Source organism: Portunus trituberculatus, chromosome 20 (assembly GCF_017591435.1).
Source record: "Portunus trituberculatus isolate SZX2019 chromosome 20, ASM1759143v1, whole genome shotgun sequence".
Classification (NCBI taxonomy): Eukaryota; Metazoa; Arthropoda; class Malacostraca; order Decapoda; family Portunidae; genus Portunus; species Portunus trituberculatus.
In genome coordinates, this window is record NC_059274.1 from 17,214,290 (window position 1) to 17,229,289 (window position 15,000).

Genomic DNA, 15,000 nt, shown 5'->3' on the forward strand with positions numbered 1-15,000 from the left:
GAGAGTCTGAGGATGAGTCAGGCATCAGTGTCCTCCTCCTCCTCCTCCTCCTCCTCCTCCTCCTCCTCCTCCTCCTCCTCCTCCTCCTCCTCCTCCTCCCTTCTACATCTTTTTCATTCACCCACTGTACTCTCCCACCTCATCCCTTTCATCATACTACTCCTCTTCCTCCTCCTCCTCCTCCTCCTCCTCCTCCTCCTCCTCCTCCTCCTCCTCCTCCTCCTCCTCCTCCTCAGTACCTTGCACTATCATTATTATTATTCTCAACAGTAGGATCTTTTTACACTTGTTTGTGAGGAAACTGTACACGGTGACGAAGCACAGAGAGAGAGAGAGAGAGAGAGAGAGAGAGAGAGAGAGAGAGAGAGAGAGAGGAAATGGGCAAGATATGAGAGCTAGATTAGAGAGAGCAAGGAAAAGAGCAAGTACTGGTAAAGGTGGAGAGAGTAAGATGAGAAGAGAGATAAGGAAGGAAAAAACGACGACGATGTATTTTGATAGAGAGAGAGAGAGAGAGAGAGAGAGAGAGAGAGAGAGAGAGAGAGAGAGAGAGAGAGAGAGAGAAAGGAGAGGCGCAGCTGTGTGGCGTGCCCTCAGGAGGTGTGTGTGTGTGTGTGTGTGTGTGTGTGTGTGTGTGTGTGTGTGTGTGTCTAGGGTGGAGGACCTGTTGGGTGTGTGTGTGTGTGTGTGTGTGTGTGTGTGTGTGTGTGTGTGTGTGTGTGTGTGTGTGTGTGTGTTAATCTGTTAGCTGTTTTTATTTATTCATATGGTCATGGTTGGTGTTGTTGGTGCACAGTTGTGGCGGTGAAGTTGTTTTTGTGGTGATGGTGTTGATGGTGGTGGTGATAGGTTGAGCGAAGGGCGGTGCTTGTTGCGGGCGGCGGTGCACGGCCCGCGGTGTGTTGGCCTGCTGTCAAACAAGTCTTGGCGAGTGGCGGGTGTTGTGTTGCCTGCGCCGCGCCTCCGTCTGGCTGGGAGTAGCGAGTAGCGAGGAAGGCCTGTATTCTTAAACGCTTCGCTCTCTCACTCCAACTGTTTTCCAAGGCTATAGAAATTATTAGCCGGGTTTGAAAGAGTCTTTTCAGTTAATAATGTGGAAATTTTGTCACTCTAGTGTAAATTTAGATAAAGCCTTTTGAAATAGTGGAGGTGAAGTACAGATGTGTTGGAGAATTCGAGTCTGTATTCTGAAACGCTTATCTCTCTCACCATCACTACTTTCCAAAGGCTTCAGTTGAAGATACTCGTGTGTGTTTTTTTTAAGAGAATTTATATGGTTCTGGTGATAGATTAGCAAGTTTTCTAGTGTATTGAAAGGAAAAACTGTCCTGAAAACCCATATACTTATCCCTGTGGTCTTGGAAAATTGTCGTAGTTAGAGCAAGGCGTTTCTGAATACGGACGTGAGAGACACACCACTATAGAGTCACACACACGACCCTCGCAGCTTTGACGACCCGGCTGAGTCACAGTCGTCCCTTGATGGCAGTAGCTTAGTGGTGGTCGTTGTGGGAGTGTCACGACCTGAGAATCTGATCTTATTAGCAGAACGAGAAAGAGGCGAAGAGACAGTGGCGGTGCAGTGAAGGCGAGACAGTAGTGTTATTGTGCAGTGTGGTGGTGTGGTACTGTGGTGTTGTGGTGTCGTACTACCGTTAAACTGGCTGGTGCGTGCGTTGGTGAGGCGTGGCGGCGGGGACATGTGGAAGCGGCCCAGGAGGAGGTAGTGCATGAAACAGTCATGGATCCTTACCATGGGGGACGCCTCGGTGGCCTCCTTCACCCGAGCCCCGCCCCCACCCTGCACTTTGACCTAGAGGCGCTGCTCAAGATAGACGACCTGCGCTCATGGATCCAGGACCTCGAGGCTTCCAGGGGTCGTCGCTACCAGACCCTGTACAGTGACTACGACGACTATGACAGCTTGGAGGAGGGTAAGACGTGCCGCCCCGCCCCGTCCCGCCCCTCCCGCAGGCAATCCTCCCGCCACTCTTCTCTTACATTCTTACCGCCCCTCCCTTCCTTCCTCCCTCCGTCTGTCTTTCTGTATGTATGTATGTACGTATGTCTGTCTGTCCTTACCTTCCCTTATTCCTCTTTTTTTTTTCTTTATTTGTATTTATTCATTATTTTTTCGCCTTTTATATTTTTTTCGTTCTCTCTCTCTCTCTCTCTCTCTCTCTCTCTCTCTCTCTCTCTCTCTCTCTCTCTCTCTCTCTCTCTCTCTCTCTCTCTCTCTCTCTCTCTCTCTCTCTCTCTCTCTCTCTCTCTCCCTCCCTCCTCCCTCCCTCCCTCCCTCCCTCCCTCCCTCTTCCCTGCCTCTCCGTTATAAGTTCCATAATGTCCTAAGTTTTTGTGCCCAAGTTGGTGCGTCTTGGAGTGTTTGTTCTGGAGTAATCTGGCAGCGTATTCTTGGCCGTTCCAGCGTCTTATCTCGGCTCCTTTTTACACGCTGAAGTGGAAGTTACTGGAGAGAAGGGACTGGGAGCGTTTCAAGGGAGTTTTCATGATTACAGTAGTGCTTTAGGGAGGTTTCTATACTTCGAACAGACTTCTTGGTTGTAGAATGCTGGTTTCGTGATCCTAGTAGTAGTTTGACGTGGTTCTGTAGTTGTAAAGGGTTCTGGTGGAGTTATTTGGGTTTTTCAAGGGAGTTTTCATGATGACAGTGGTGTTTTAGGGAGGTTTGTATACTTCTAACACACTTCTTGGTTGTAGAATGTTGGTTTCGTGGTTCTAGTGGTAGTTTGACGAGGTTCTGTGGTTGTAAAGGGTTCTGGTGGAGTTATTTGGGTTTTCAAGGGTATTTAGTGGTGCTACAGTAAGTTTGTGCATTCCTGAGAGACTTCTTGGTTGTAGAATGCTGGTTTCGTGGTTCTAGTGGTAATTTGACGTGGTTCTGTTGTTGTAAAGGGTTCTGGTGGAGTTATTTGTGTTTTCAAGGGAGTTTTCATGATGACAGTGGTGCTTTTGCGAGGTTTGTCCACTCGTATGAGATTCCTTCCTTGTAGAATGCTGGTTTCGTGTTTCTGTGGTTGTAAAGGGTTCTGGTGGACTTACTTGGGTTTTTCAAAGGTGTTTTTTTTTTTTCATGATTATAAAGATACAAAAACAGTGAGGAATAATTTCTGTAGTGTCTGAAAGTAATCTTGACGCAGCAAAGAGTTTCAAAGTAGAGTAAGAGAAGTTTGCATCGTATCTTCCTGCTTTTGTATCCTAATAACGTGTTCTTTTGCCATTTTGTTTACCAAGTTACGGAGAGAGAGAGAGAGAGAGAGAGATTTTCTTGCCATCCAAACTATTCGTGATTTCACCCCAGAGTTTTGTCGTTCCTCCTCCTCCTCTTCCTCCTCCTCCTCCTCCTCCTCCTCCTCCTCCTCCTCCTCCTCCTTCCTCCTACTCCTCCTCCTCCTCCTCCTCCTCCTCCTCCTCCTCCTCTTTACCTTCCCTATTTCTCTCCGTATTTTTTTTTCTTTCACTTTACATACCCACCTTATTTCTCCTCCTCCTCCTCCTCCTCCTCCTCCTCCTCCTCCTCCTCCTCCTCCTCCTCTACCTTCCCTATTTCTCTCCGTTTTTTTTTTTTCTTTCCCTTTACACACCCATCTTATTCCTCCTCCTCCTCCTCCTCCTCCTCCTCCTCCTCCTCCTCCTCCTCCTCCAGCACTTATTATTCTGTCTCGGCGTCTTTCCTCTCATTCCACCCGTCACTTCTTGTCTCTTCCCCTCCACTCCTCATCCATCTCTCTCTCTCTCTCTCTCTCTCTCTCTCTCTCTCTCTCTCTCTCTCTCTCGCAGTAATAAGGTTAATTTACTCGGTATTATGTAACAGAACTATGAATTGATGAGTTTTATACAAAATTATTCTTCAATCCTTTGACTGTCACCTGGTACACCTGTCCTTAATTGACAATCACTCTGACACCTTTACCTGGTCCACTAACACACACAGGTCCCTAATCAGAAACGCTTTGTTCTCTCAACACGACTTTTTCAAGGCCACTGAGATGACTAGCGGGATTTTCAAGAGTGTTTCTATAGTTGATAATGTTGAAATGTTATCACTCTGTCTCTAGATCCATAAAAACCCTGCTTAAAAGTGCTTTATTCTCTTACCACGACTGTTTTCCAAGTCCAGAGATGATTGGTGAGGTTTTCAAGAGTGTTTCTTTACTTGATAATGTTGAAATCTTGTCACTCTGCCTCTAGAACCGTGGAAACACCTTGAAAATTTTCTGCTTTCTCATCACGACTATTTCCCAAGGCCATAGAGTTGATTATCTGAGTTTTCAAGAGTGTTTCGCCAATAATAATGCAGAAATCTTGTTAGTCTGCCTCCAGAACAGTCAGAATAGTAAAAACACCTTAAAAATGCTCTCCTTTCACCATAACTGTTTTTCAATGCCCCAAAGATGACTAGCGGGGTTTTCAAGAGTGTTTCGCCAGTTGATATTGTACAAATCTTGTCACTCTGCCTCTAGAACTGTAAAAACACCTTCAAAATTCGTATAAATTTAGATAAAACCTTTTGAAATTGTAGAAGTGAAGCGCAGAAATATTTGAGAATACGAGCCACAAACTCTCAGCTGGGTAGACGTGTTACTTGAAATTAGAGACTGAACGAAACCAAAGAGAAATTAGCCAAGAAACACATGTTGAATATCTTTTTTTTTCGTTGGTCTTCATAATTTTTCACCCGCCTTGTCTGAAAGAAGAGAGAGAGAGAGAGAGAGAGAGAGAGAGAGAGAGAGAGATTCAGATTCAGAACTTTTATTCACAAATAGCATTACAAAACAAAACATTTGTGAAAAAGACTGGCTTGAGCCCAGACTTGGCGCCTAATGACTTACATCTAGATTATCAAAGCTAAGCATGTGCGTATTTACAAAATATCACAAAATTGTGGATAGTCCCTGAGTGTTTGGGGAAGGATATTTATAAAGTGAGAGAGATTCGATATTGGCAGAGGAAAGTTAAGAAGTTATAGTATTCATTAAAGAGAGAGAGAGAGAGAGAGAGAGAGAGAGAGTGAGGAGGAGGAAAATAAGAAAGGAAGGATGAGGTGAGATGGAGGAGGGTAAAGAAGAAGAGTAGGAGGGTGGAGGAGGAGGAGGAGGAGGAGGAGGAGGAAGAAGATCGATAGACAGGTGGAAGAGGAAGACACTTGAATTTCCTGTGGTGGTGGTGGTAGTGGTGGTGGTGATGGTGATGGTGATGGTGGTGGTGGCAGTCAGTCAGTGCCAGTACTGGTGTGGGCGAGGTGCCAGGCAGTGTCACGCCCACACACACACACACACACACACACACACACACACACACACACACACACACACACACCATTTCCATCTACCTTTTTTCCATCTTTCCAAAAAATTGACAGTTTTTTCAGCGCGCCTCGTCACACGCACGCACACCCGCTCTTCTCTTTCATCTTCCTTTCTCCTCCTCCTTCTCCTCCTTTTCCTCTCTTTCATCTTCCTTTTCTCCTTCTCCTCCTTTTTTTCTCTTTCATCTTCCTTTTTCCTCCTCCTCCTCCTCTTCCTCTTCCTTTTAGTTTAAATTACTCTCACCCTCCATACATGACACAGATAGCCCGGAGTGAACGGTCACTACTTTTACTCTCGATCTGTGAAGGGCTGTGGATAGTCAAGAGCCCTGACAGTAGGTGACCATCATCGGGATTTAAGGTACCAGGGGTCACCGCTGCAGGGGGTAACCATACAGTGTGCGGCGCCCTTTAAAGGGAAGTGCACTTTTACAGTGGTTGTACGGAGCTGGGGCCTGATTGACTGCTGCCTCTCTTGAAAGCGCCAGGCAAGGCTGCCGCACCACCTTTTTGACTCCACACTGTGTTTACATACATACTACACTACACTGCATACACGCACAGATAGCCCAGAGTGAACGGTCACTACTACTACTCTCGACCTGTGACGGGCTGTGTTTGGAGAGGGCCTTGTCAACCATTGATCATCATCGGGAACTAAGTACCAGGGATCAATGTTGCAAGGGGTTATCAGCGTACGGCGTCCCTACAGGGAAAGTATGCTATCTCAGTGGATTGAACGGAGCTGGGGCCTGATTGACTGCTGCCTCCTAGAAAGCGCCAGGCAAGGCTGCCGCACCACCCATTCGACATACACACTGTGCATCCACGTACACAATGCACACACCACATGACATTCACCAAGCGTTAACACTTTCCCCCACAAACACAAGTAGTCAGACGTAGATTACACATTTCCTTTTCACTCTCTACTAAAATTCCATGTGATTTTTTAATATCACATGGTTTCGCCTTTTTTTCCTGCCAGCCTCGGCTGGAGGGAGGGGCGGGTGGGGAGGAGCCTTCTGCTTTGCTGTCCTGTCTCTACCACTGGTAGTTAGTAGATAGTTTTCACAAACAGCCTAGTAAGGACCTAAGGGTCTGTTGCTGTTTGTCTTCCTTTGTATTCCTTTGTATTTTCCTGTCTTTCATCTTTCGCTTCTCCTCTTCTTCCTCTTCTTTTCTTTCATCTTCCTTTTCTCCCCTCCTCCTCCTCCTCCTCCTCCTCCTCCTCCTCCTCGCATTCCCTCTCCACTATTTGTTTTTATCCATACACAAAGTAAATATAACTTCTGATACTAAGCATTTTTTCTTTATCTAAAAATTTATTCTTAATTTTCCTGACATTATAATATTAGGAACAATGTGTGTGTGTGTGTGTGTGTGTGTGTGTGTGTGTGTGTGTGTGTGTGTGTGTGTGTGTGTGTAATTCACCTCGGTCGTCTGCTGGTCACTCAGCCAGTCTTCCCCATTACGGAGCGAGCTCAGAGCTCATAGACCGATCTTCGGGTAGGACTGAGACCACAACACACTCCACAGGCCACAGCCCCTCGAGTTATATCCCGTACCTATTTACTGCTAGGTGAACAGGGGCCACACATTAAGAGGCTTGCCCATTTGCCTCGCCGCGCCGGGACTCGAACCCGGGCCTCTCGATTGTGACGAGCGTGCTAACCACTACACTACGCGGTGTGTGTGTGTGTGTGTGTGTGTGTGTGTGTGTGTGTGTGTGTGTGTGTGTGTGTGTGTGTGTGTGTGTGTGTACCCATTGCCCTCTCCTTCAATATCCACCCACTTCCTCACTGGTCTTATCGCTTTCCTCTCCCTCTCTCCTCTCTCCCCGGGGATACAAGGCGGAGGCGCGTCTGTGGTGCTGTGAGAGTTTATTGATCAAATTAATGGTATGCATAATGAAGAGAGAGAGAGAGGGTGGGGTAGGAATGGAGACTGTAGTAGTGGTAGTAGTAGTAGTAGTAGTAGTAGTATCATCATTAATTTGCCATCACTTCCTCCTCTTCCTCCTCCTCCTCCTCTTCTTCTTCTTCTTCTTCTTCCTCCTCCTCCTCCTCCTCCTCCTCCTCCTCCTCCTCCTCCTCCTCCTCCGGGCGGGTGGAGCAGTGTGGTGGATGAGGCGGAGAGAGTGGAAGACAGGTGGAATTTAAGGCTTCTCTTTTATGTTCTTTGGTTTAGATAAATAAAAACTTACATCTCTCTCTCTCTCTCTCTCTCTCTCTCTCTCTCTCTCTCTCTCTCTCTCTCTCTCTGAAGGTAATTTGTTTTGGTATTTCAAGTCAATTTATTATTATTATTATTATTATTATTATTGTTTTGTTATTTTTATTTTTATTAACATTATTAATGTCAAAAAAATTACCTATTTTTGTCCATTCATTTCAATTGTTCATGTATTTACTACGAAGCTGGCGTGTGTTGATGGTCGGAGGGGAGGTGTGGGGCCGGGGGTGATGGGGTGACGGCATGACATATGGGGTGAAATAATGCCGAGTGAGTACAGCGGAATGATGGGAGACCAGGAGGGGTGAGGGGAGGGACGGCAGGTGGGGTGAGGTGAGGAAATGGAAAGGAAGGGAAGATAAGAAGCAAAGGAATGGACGAGAGGGAAAGTAGAAAAAGGAACTGAGGAATGGAAGGGAAGTAAAGAAAAGAAGGGACAGGATGGGATGAAGGGAAGGGAAGGGGAAGGTTTGCTGCTGCTGCTGCTGCTGATAGAACTGGTAGTACTACTACGGCTACTACTTTTACTTCTACTACTGTTACTAACTACTAGTACAGACGATACTGACGTGCCGTTCCTTCCGCAGGTGACATCACGCAGAAGGGCTACGAGAAGAAGAAGGCGCGCCTGCTGCAGCCCTATGTCATCCGGGACCCCAACCAGGGTAGGTACTCCTCTGTATGCAGCGCCGTGGCGGGCTCCCTCGCCCTCCTGGCCGCGCCTCTCCACCCACCCCCAACACTCGGGGCGTTGCTCCCCGGGGCAGGCGGCGGGAGCGGCGAGCCGGGGCTCCTCAGCCCTTAGTGTTGCAAGGCTTGCCGCCGCCGCCGCCCGCTGTCCAGGGAGCGCCGCCCCGCCTTTCTGAAGGGAACATTTCGCGTCACGCTGCTCGTCACGTTTCCTTAACGGTGCCCCGCTAACACTGAGCGCCTCACGCCCGCGGGCGGGGCGAGGCTGGACAGGGCTGCCCAGGGACGGACACTGTTCCCCTGACCACCCTTGGGCCTCATGACACCCAGTCTTCCCCCCTTTCCCCTCCCCCCGCCTGTCCTGCCCTGTCCTTTGTCCTGGTTTCCCTAGCCTAGCCAAGGCAAGTCCAGCCCAGCCCAGCCCAGCCTCGCCTCAGCCCGCCCCGCAGTGGTGACCTGGCCAGGTTGGCCCGCGCGGCCCGCGTGGCCAGGAAATGTTCCCTGTCGTGGCTTCGCCTCAGTGTGGGCGTCCCGTGTCTGGCTATCATTCAATGATATTGGACTCCTTCAGAGCAATGACTGAGAGCAGCAGTGTGTGTGTCCCGTGACAGAGTTACACTTAAGATAAGGTTTTACTCTCTTGGTTAGGTAGAGTTGCCCCCCGTCAGCCACACCCAGTCACCCACACACACTGTCCCCGTGCCGCCGCCACTCTGCCCCTGTCTTCTCCCTAACACCGACGGCCCAGCCGGCACCTGGCACTGACTGGCCCCGCTGTGGGTGTGTGCCACTCACCCTTCATTCCCGGACCTAGTGACTGGCACTGTCCCCCTTTGGACCCGGGGCGCGACAATAACCCACCCTCCCTGGGCCCGGGTCACCCCTCCCTGTGGCACTAACCCGCCGCCCTGTGTTGCCCCGACACACGCTGTGTCGCCCCGCCCGAGTCGCGGCGTGCCCACTAACGCTTCTCCCCCCACCCCGCATGGACAGCCTCCCACCAGGCGGCGCTGCAGGCACAACACAGCAGCGGTGCCAGCAGCCGCCGCCACCGCAGCGAACATCGTAGCGTCACTACTCACGAGCGGCGCTACCTCTCAGGTACCCCGCCCCGCCTTTCCACCACGCCCCGCACAGGCTCGTGCCCTGCCGCCCCTCGCCCGGCGCCGCGCGGCTCACCTCACTGCCTATCATTGCTGCGCCTCATTGGCGCTCGTGCCGTGAGCCGGGCCGCGGCGGCAGAGGCGCGACGGCGTGCTGGGGTGCTGCCCCCTCGATGCTACCGGCATGTGTTGACTGCCCCGCCACCCCTTCACCCACCACCACCACCCACGCCCCGCCCCCACTAATCCGCCCGTGGTGTGCCCCGAGGCAGCCCTACCCCTCCCCTGTACCAAGCCATTGTGCACCCCCACTCCCTCTCCACCACCCCCTCCCGACCACCCCGCTGTCCGTCAAGCACCCCTTACAGGTGCCGCGGGGAGCAGCACACCCCCACACACACCTCACACCCCAGCCCCACTCCCTCCGTCCCCCGCCACCCCTGGATGTGTTGTTGTGTCGCCCTCTCACCGCCCTGCCCGCACCCGCGCGTCGCTCACCCACACCACACACCACACACCACACCCCGCCATCACCACCACCACCACCACCACCACACACTCAGTATCCAAGAGGGGGAGCTCCTTCACTAGGGCGATGTATCATAGTAATAAGATGAGATGTAGACCTTAGAGTCCCGCCACTCACCCCCATCTCCCTCCTACACCTCCTCCTCTCTTCCTCAGTCTTCCTCACTTCCTCCACTACACCCATTCAGTTCCCCATCCCCCCCACCTCCCTCCCCAGCTGCCTAGGTCACTGTGAGTCTCTTCGCCTGCCGGGTCACTCTTCACTCCTACACTCACACTTCACTCTTACACTCTTCACTCACTCTAATTGTGCTGAAATTAACCAAACTTCCTCACTCTCTCCTTACAATAGCACACTCCGCCTAGCTCCTCACACTTCACACTTCGGGCCACACTGGGACTCCCTCAGGCCTTCCCACCCTCCCTGAAGGTCACTGAAGCCCTGAAACACCCACCACCCACCACCAGTACCACCACTACCACTGTCATTCTTCCCTGGGCTTCATTTTTCATTAAACTTTCACTTGAGGGTTAACGAATGTCATCTTTATTATCCTCTGCTCTCTCTCTCTCTCTCTCTCTCTCTCTCTCTCTCTCTCTCTCTCTCTCTCTCTCTCTCTCTCTCTCTCTCTCTCTCTCGCTCTCGCTCTCGCTCTCTCCTCCTCCTCCCTCCACTCCATCCACTCCCTCAGCCCATCATCGCGCCTCCTCTGGTGTATATAACTCTATACTGTATATATCTCCACTGTTGTAGCCTGTCTGTCCCGCCCTGTTGGTTCGCGAGGCTGTGATGGAAGTGTCTGTCTGTCTGTATCTGTCTTCTTCCTCCTCCTTTTTCTTTCTTTTTCCTTATTCTTTTCCTTTTACTTTTCCTTCTTCGTCGCCTTCTTCTCCTTCTCCTTCTTCTCCTTCTCCTTCTCCTTCTCCTTCTCCTTCTCCTTCTCCTTCTCCTTCTCCTTCTCCTCCTCCTCCTCCTCCTCCTCCTCCTCCTCCTCCTCCTCCTCCTCCTCCTCCTCCTCCTCCTCCTCCTCCTCCTCCTCCTCTCGGCGTGACAGCAACACGTAATCTCCTCCCTGCTTGGTGATCTGCTAAACATTCCCTCTAGTATGTCTTGCTGTCCCTCCATGGCTGGGTGGCTTCTGCTTTCCTTCCCCCTCCCCCCTTCCCCTCGCCGCTGCCACCTCCTGCTTCCGTTCACACAGTAGAAGGTAGCGTCCCCCCCCCCTCCCAAGTTCCCGCCCCCCTTTCATGCGTGAGGCCTGGATTGGTGCTTGCAATTGCTGTAGTTTGTTGTTTGGGGTCACAGGTGCTCAAGCCGAGGCCGCATCACCATCCACCCGCTCACGTCGGAGAGCCCAACGCCGCGTCACCAGGAATGAGTCACGCTATCACTCCGGTAAGTGCCCCACGCGAGGCTACTGACGCTCCACTACACGCTACCCGCCCCGTCTCAGGTAAGTGTGTGTGTCAGTTTGTGTCCGTGTGTCTTGTGTCGTCCTCCACGCGGCCTTGCCCTGGCTAAGGTGAAGTGCGTGAGGATGAAGACGAGGCTGAGGATGAGTATAATTGGATGGTGTTTGGTGAGCTTTGTGAGTCGTGAATGTTTATTTTTCTTTTTTTCTATATTTTTTTTACCGTGTTTTGGTGAGGAGCGTGAGTTTTGAGTGCAAGATTGAGTTCATGATGAGTGTTGAGTGTAGGATTGAGTTCATTGTGTGTTTGGTGCCTGCGTGAAGTGTGTGTGTGGTGATTACGTTATTATTATCATCACCGTTCCCGATTTTGGTAAGGAGCGTGAAGGGAAAGAAGAGGAGGAGATGGAGGTGTGGCATTGACTGGATGACTAAGTGAGGTCTGTTTGTACTGTGACTTTTATATTTATTTCATTTATTTGTTTCTTCGTCTCTGTTTCCTGGTTTTCGTGGTAAGCGGGAGGTGGTGAGGTGTGTCATTGACAAGAAAGACTCAGAAAGAAGAGAGAATGGAAAGACAGAAAGGAAGGGGAGGAGGAGTGATTAGTAAAGGTGCTTTCACTAATAATGCATGGAGGAGGAAAGAAGTAACAGGTTTATCTCTTCAGTACCTGGACGCGTTTTTTTATATTCATTCTGCTTACTATCTGGTGATTTTATACAGCTACAGAAACATATGTTGGGATTAGAATAGTAAAGACTCTGGCCATTAATCTTTTGACCTCCATAGACGCTTCCTATTGTAAATAAAATGGTCTGATCGTACACAAGTCTCAAAGTGAAAATGTGTCCCAGTACTGAAGTGGTTCATCATTTCAGTAGCAGGACGCGTTTTCATATTCCCTGCTTACTATTTGGTGATTTTATACAGCATCAGAAACATATATTGGGATTAGAATAGTGAAGACTGTGTCCATTAATCTTTTGACCTTCGTAGACCTTTCCTAATGTAAATAAAATCGTCTAATCGCACCCAAAAATCAAGGTGAAAATGCGTCCCAGTAGTGAAGAGGTTAGGGAAAGTAAAGCAAAAGAAATGAGGTGACAGATGCTCCAGAGATGGTTTTGGAATGCCGGGCCAGCTGAAAAAAGACTATAAAATGGATGTGAGGGGCGTTTGATCCCCAGTGAAGCCTTGAAAGAATGGTTGTGATAGTGGTTGTGGTGAAGTGAAGGTAAACTCAAGTCTTCCACAGTCTACCCTAAAAGACACTACATTTTCTTTTAGCTTCCATATCTTAGTGACGAAAGTTTTGAGGAGTGACTAAAATACATGAGTTGAAACGTTTCCTCTTATTTATTCACGTTTACATCCATCAGACTAGCTAAACTCGCTGGACAATTTTGAACAGTGATTTATTTTATTCTAGATACGATTTAGCAAAGAAATTCTGCGCCATTGGAGGAAAAAAGCGACAAAAATCAGCCTTACGTGAAAAGTGGTGGAGAGATAACAGCCTTGCGGAACACCAGTGGGCGAGGAGGGAAGCGAGGTGTGGAGTGTGGATAGGGAACTGGCGAGGGTCGTTTGTGTAGTGCCAGTGCCTAGAGAATGCCAGACACAACAGACAGCGTCAGGAAGAGGAAGGGAAGCTGTGTTTGAGAGGATATAAGAGGAGAAAGATGACGAAGGGAAGATGAAAGATGGATAGATAAGGAAGGAGAGATGAAAGAGAGAGGAAGACGAAGAAGGAAAAGGAGGTGGAAGGAGGAAAAGAAGAAAATTATAAGAATGTGGGAGGAAATGGAGAGAGCAAGAAGTAAATGAGAGAGAGAGAGAGAGAGAGAGAGAGAGAGAGAGAGAGAGAGAGATTAGATTAGATTAGATTTTATGGTATTTAATCCTTCAAATAACAATTGCCAGGAAGTTCAAAGGTTCTCTCTCTCTCTCTCTCTCTCTCTCTCTCTCTCTCTCTCTCTCTCTCTCTCTCTCTCTCTCTCCAACCCCGACTAGAAGATGAGTCTCCATTAAGTTCCTCCCTCCTCTTCCTCCTCTTCCTCTTTGCCTCACATCACTGTCACACACACACACACACACACACACACACACACACACACACACACACACACACACACACACACACACACACACACACAGTCACGTTTTTTTGTTCTTAAGGATTGACTCGACTGAGTGTGTGTGTGTGTGTGTGTGTGTGTGTGTGTGTGTGTGTGTGTCGGAAGGTTACGCCATGTATTCATAATTATTAGAATCTCTCTCTCTCTCTCTCTCTCTCTCTCTCTCTCTCTCTCTCTCTCTCTCTCTCTCTCTCTCTCTCTCTCTCTCTCTCTCGTCCTTCCATCCTCCTTCCTTTTCTTCCTTTTTCCTTCCCACGCCAACTTTTCCTGATTTCCTGACAAGTATCACGCACACAGCCCACGCCCACACCCACGCCCACAGCCATGAATCTGCCCTATATGTCCAGTTACACACACATGCATAAATACATACATACATACATACTTACATACATGACTGGACGGATTACAAACAGCTTAGTGAACTGTATACACACACACACACACACACACACACACACACACACACACACACACACACACACACACACACACACACAGAGAGAGAGAGAGAGAGAGAGAGAGAGAGAGCAGACACACAGACAGACAGACAGACAGACCGAGATACAGAGAGAGAGAGTTGAAGGTCTAATAAAAAAATAAATAAATAAATGTTGAACGCTATATTCCATTTTTGTGTTGCCAAAACGACTGCCATGTCACGCCTACACACACACACACACACACACACACACACACACACACACACACACACACACACACACACACACACACACACAGAGAGAGAGAGAGAGAGAGAGATAGTGCCAAGCTAATGTCAAATGTTTAGTAGCGGCGGGAAGGAAGTGACCTTGAGAGAGAGAGAGAGAGAGAGAGAGAGAGAGAGAGAGAGAGAGAGAGAAGTAAATCACAGAGAAAGGAAAACCAACACACACACACACACACACACACACACACACACACACACACAGAGAGAGAGAGAGAGAGAGAGAGAGAGAGAGAGAGAGAGAGATTGCCGCCTACTTAGTGAGACAGATCAAGGTAAGATAGCAAAAGAGAAAGGAAAAATACAAAAAAATAAGCAAAAAAAGACAAGACTAGATGGACAGACGGTTATTCAATTTTATTCATGAAATTTGTCAATAAAAAAATATTTGAATGAATAAAAATAAGTGTTGATTTAGTGACGATTAGTGTGTGTGTGTGTGTGTGTGTGTGTGTGTGTGTGTGTGTGTCAGGGTTAGTAAACAGGAAAGAGAGAGCAAGGATAAACGTTTAAAGATTATCACTCCATTTTCTGCCTCCTCCTACACATCCTCCTCCTCCTCCTCCTTCCACTCCTTCTCCTTCTCCTTCTCCTTCTCCTCTTCCTCCTCCTCCTATTCCTTCTCCTCCTACTCCTCCTACTCCTCCTTCTCCTCCTCATTTTAATCGTTTGTTGTTGTTTTTATTTGACTTATTTATTTTCTTTTTATTTTCCATTTTCTTTTATTTTCTTCTTTTGGCATCTTTTTTCTTCTTCTCTTCTGCTTCTTTTCTTCCTCCTCCTCCTCCTCCTCCTCCTCCTCCTCCTCCTCCTCCTCCTCCTCCCTAAAGATCTATTACT

The 15,000-nt window shown here is 48.8% G+C and overlaps 1 protein-coding gene and 1 non-coding gene across 14 annotated transcripts in view; one reads left to right on the plus strand and one right to left on the minus strand.

Annotated features, from left to right (window-relative positions):
• The window catches only part of LOC123506585 (disco-interacting protein 2-like), a 486,450-nt gene that overhangs the window by 430,817 nt on the left and 40,633 nt on the right, over positions 1-15,000 (plus strand). For 3 of the 13 annotated variants that reach the window (XM_045258807.1, XM_045258801.1, XM_045258802.1), the window contains exons 2-4: positions 8,149-8,226; positions 9,245-9,352; positions 11,189-11,278. In XM_045258807.1, the coding sequence (XP_045114742.1) occupies positions 8,149-8,226; positions 9,245-9,352; positions 11,189-11,278 (276 nt within the window). Of the gene's footprint in view, positions 1-1,432; positions 1,935-8,148; positions 8,227-9,244; positions 9,353-11,188; positions 11,279-15,000 lie in introns of those variants that run through there. The other 10 variants (XM_045258810.1, XM_045258811.1, XM_045258804.1 and 7 more) reach the window with 7 other exon arrangements.
• On the minus strand, positions 6,949-7,018 carry Trnac-aca. The gene has a single exon. It is a non-coding gene; the product is annotated as a tRNA-Cys (tRNA).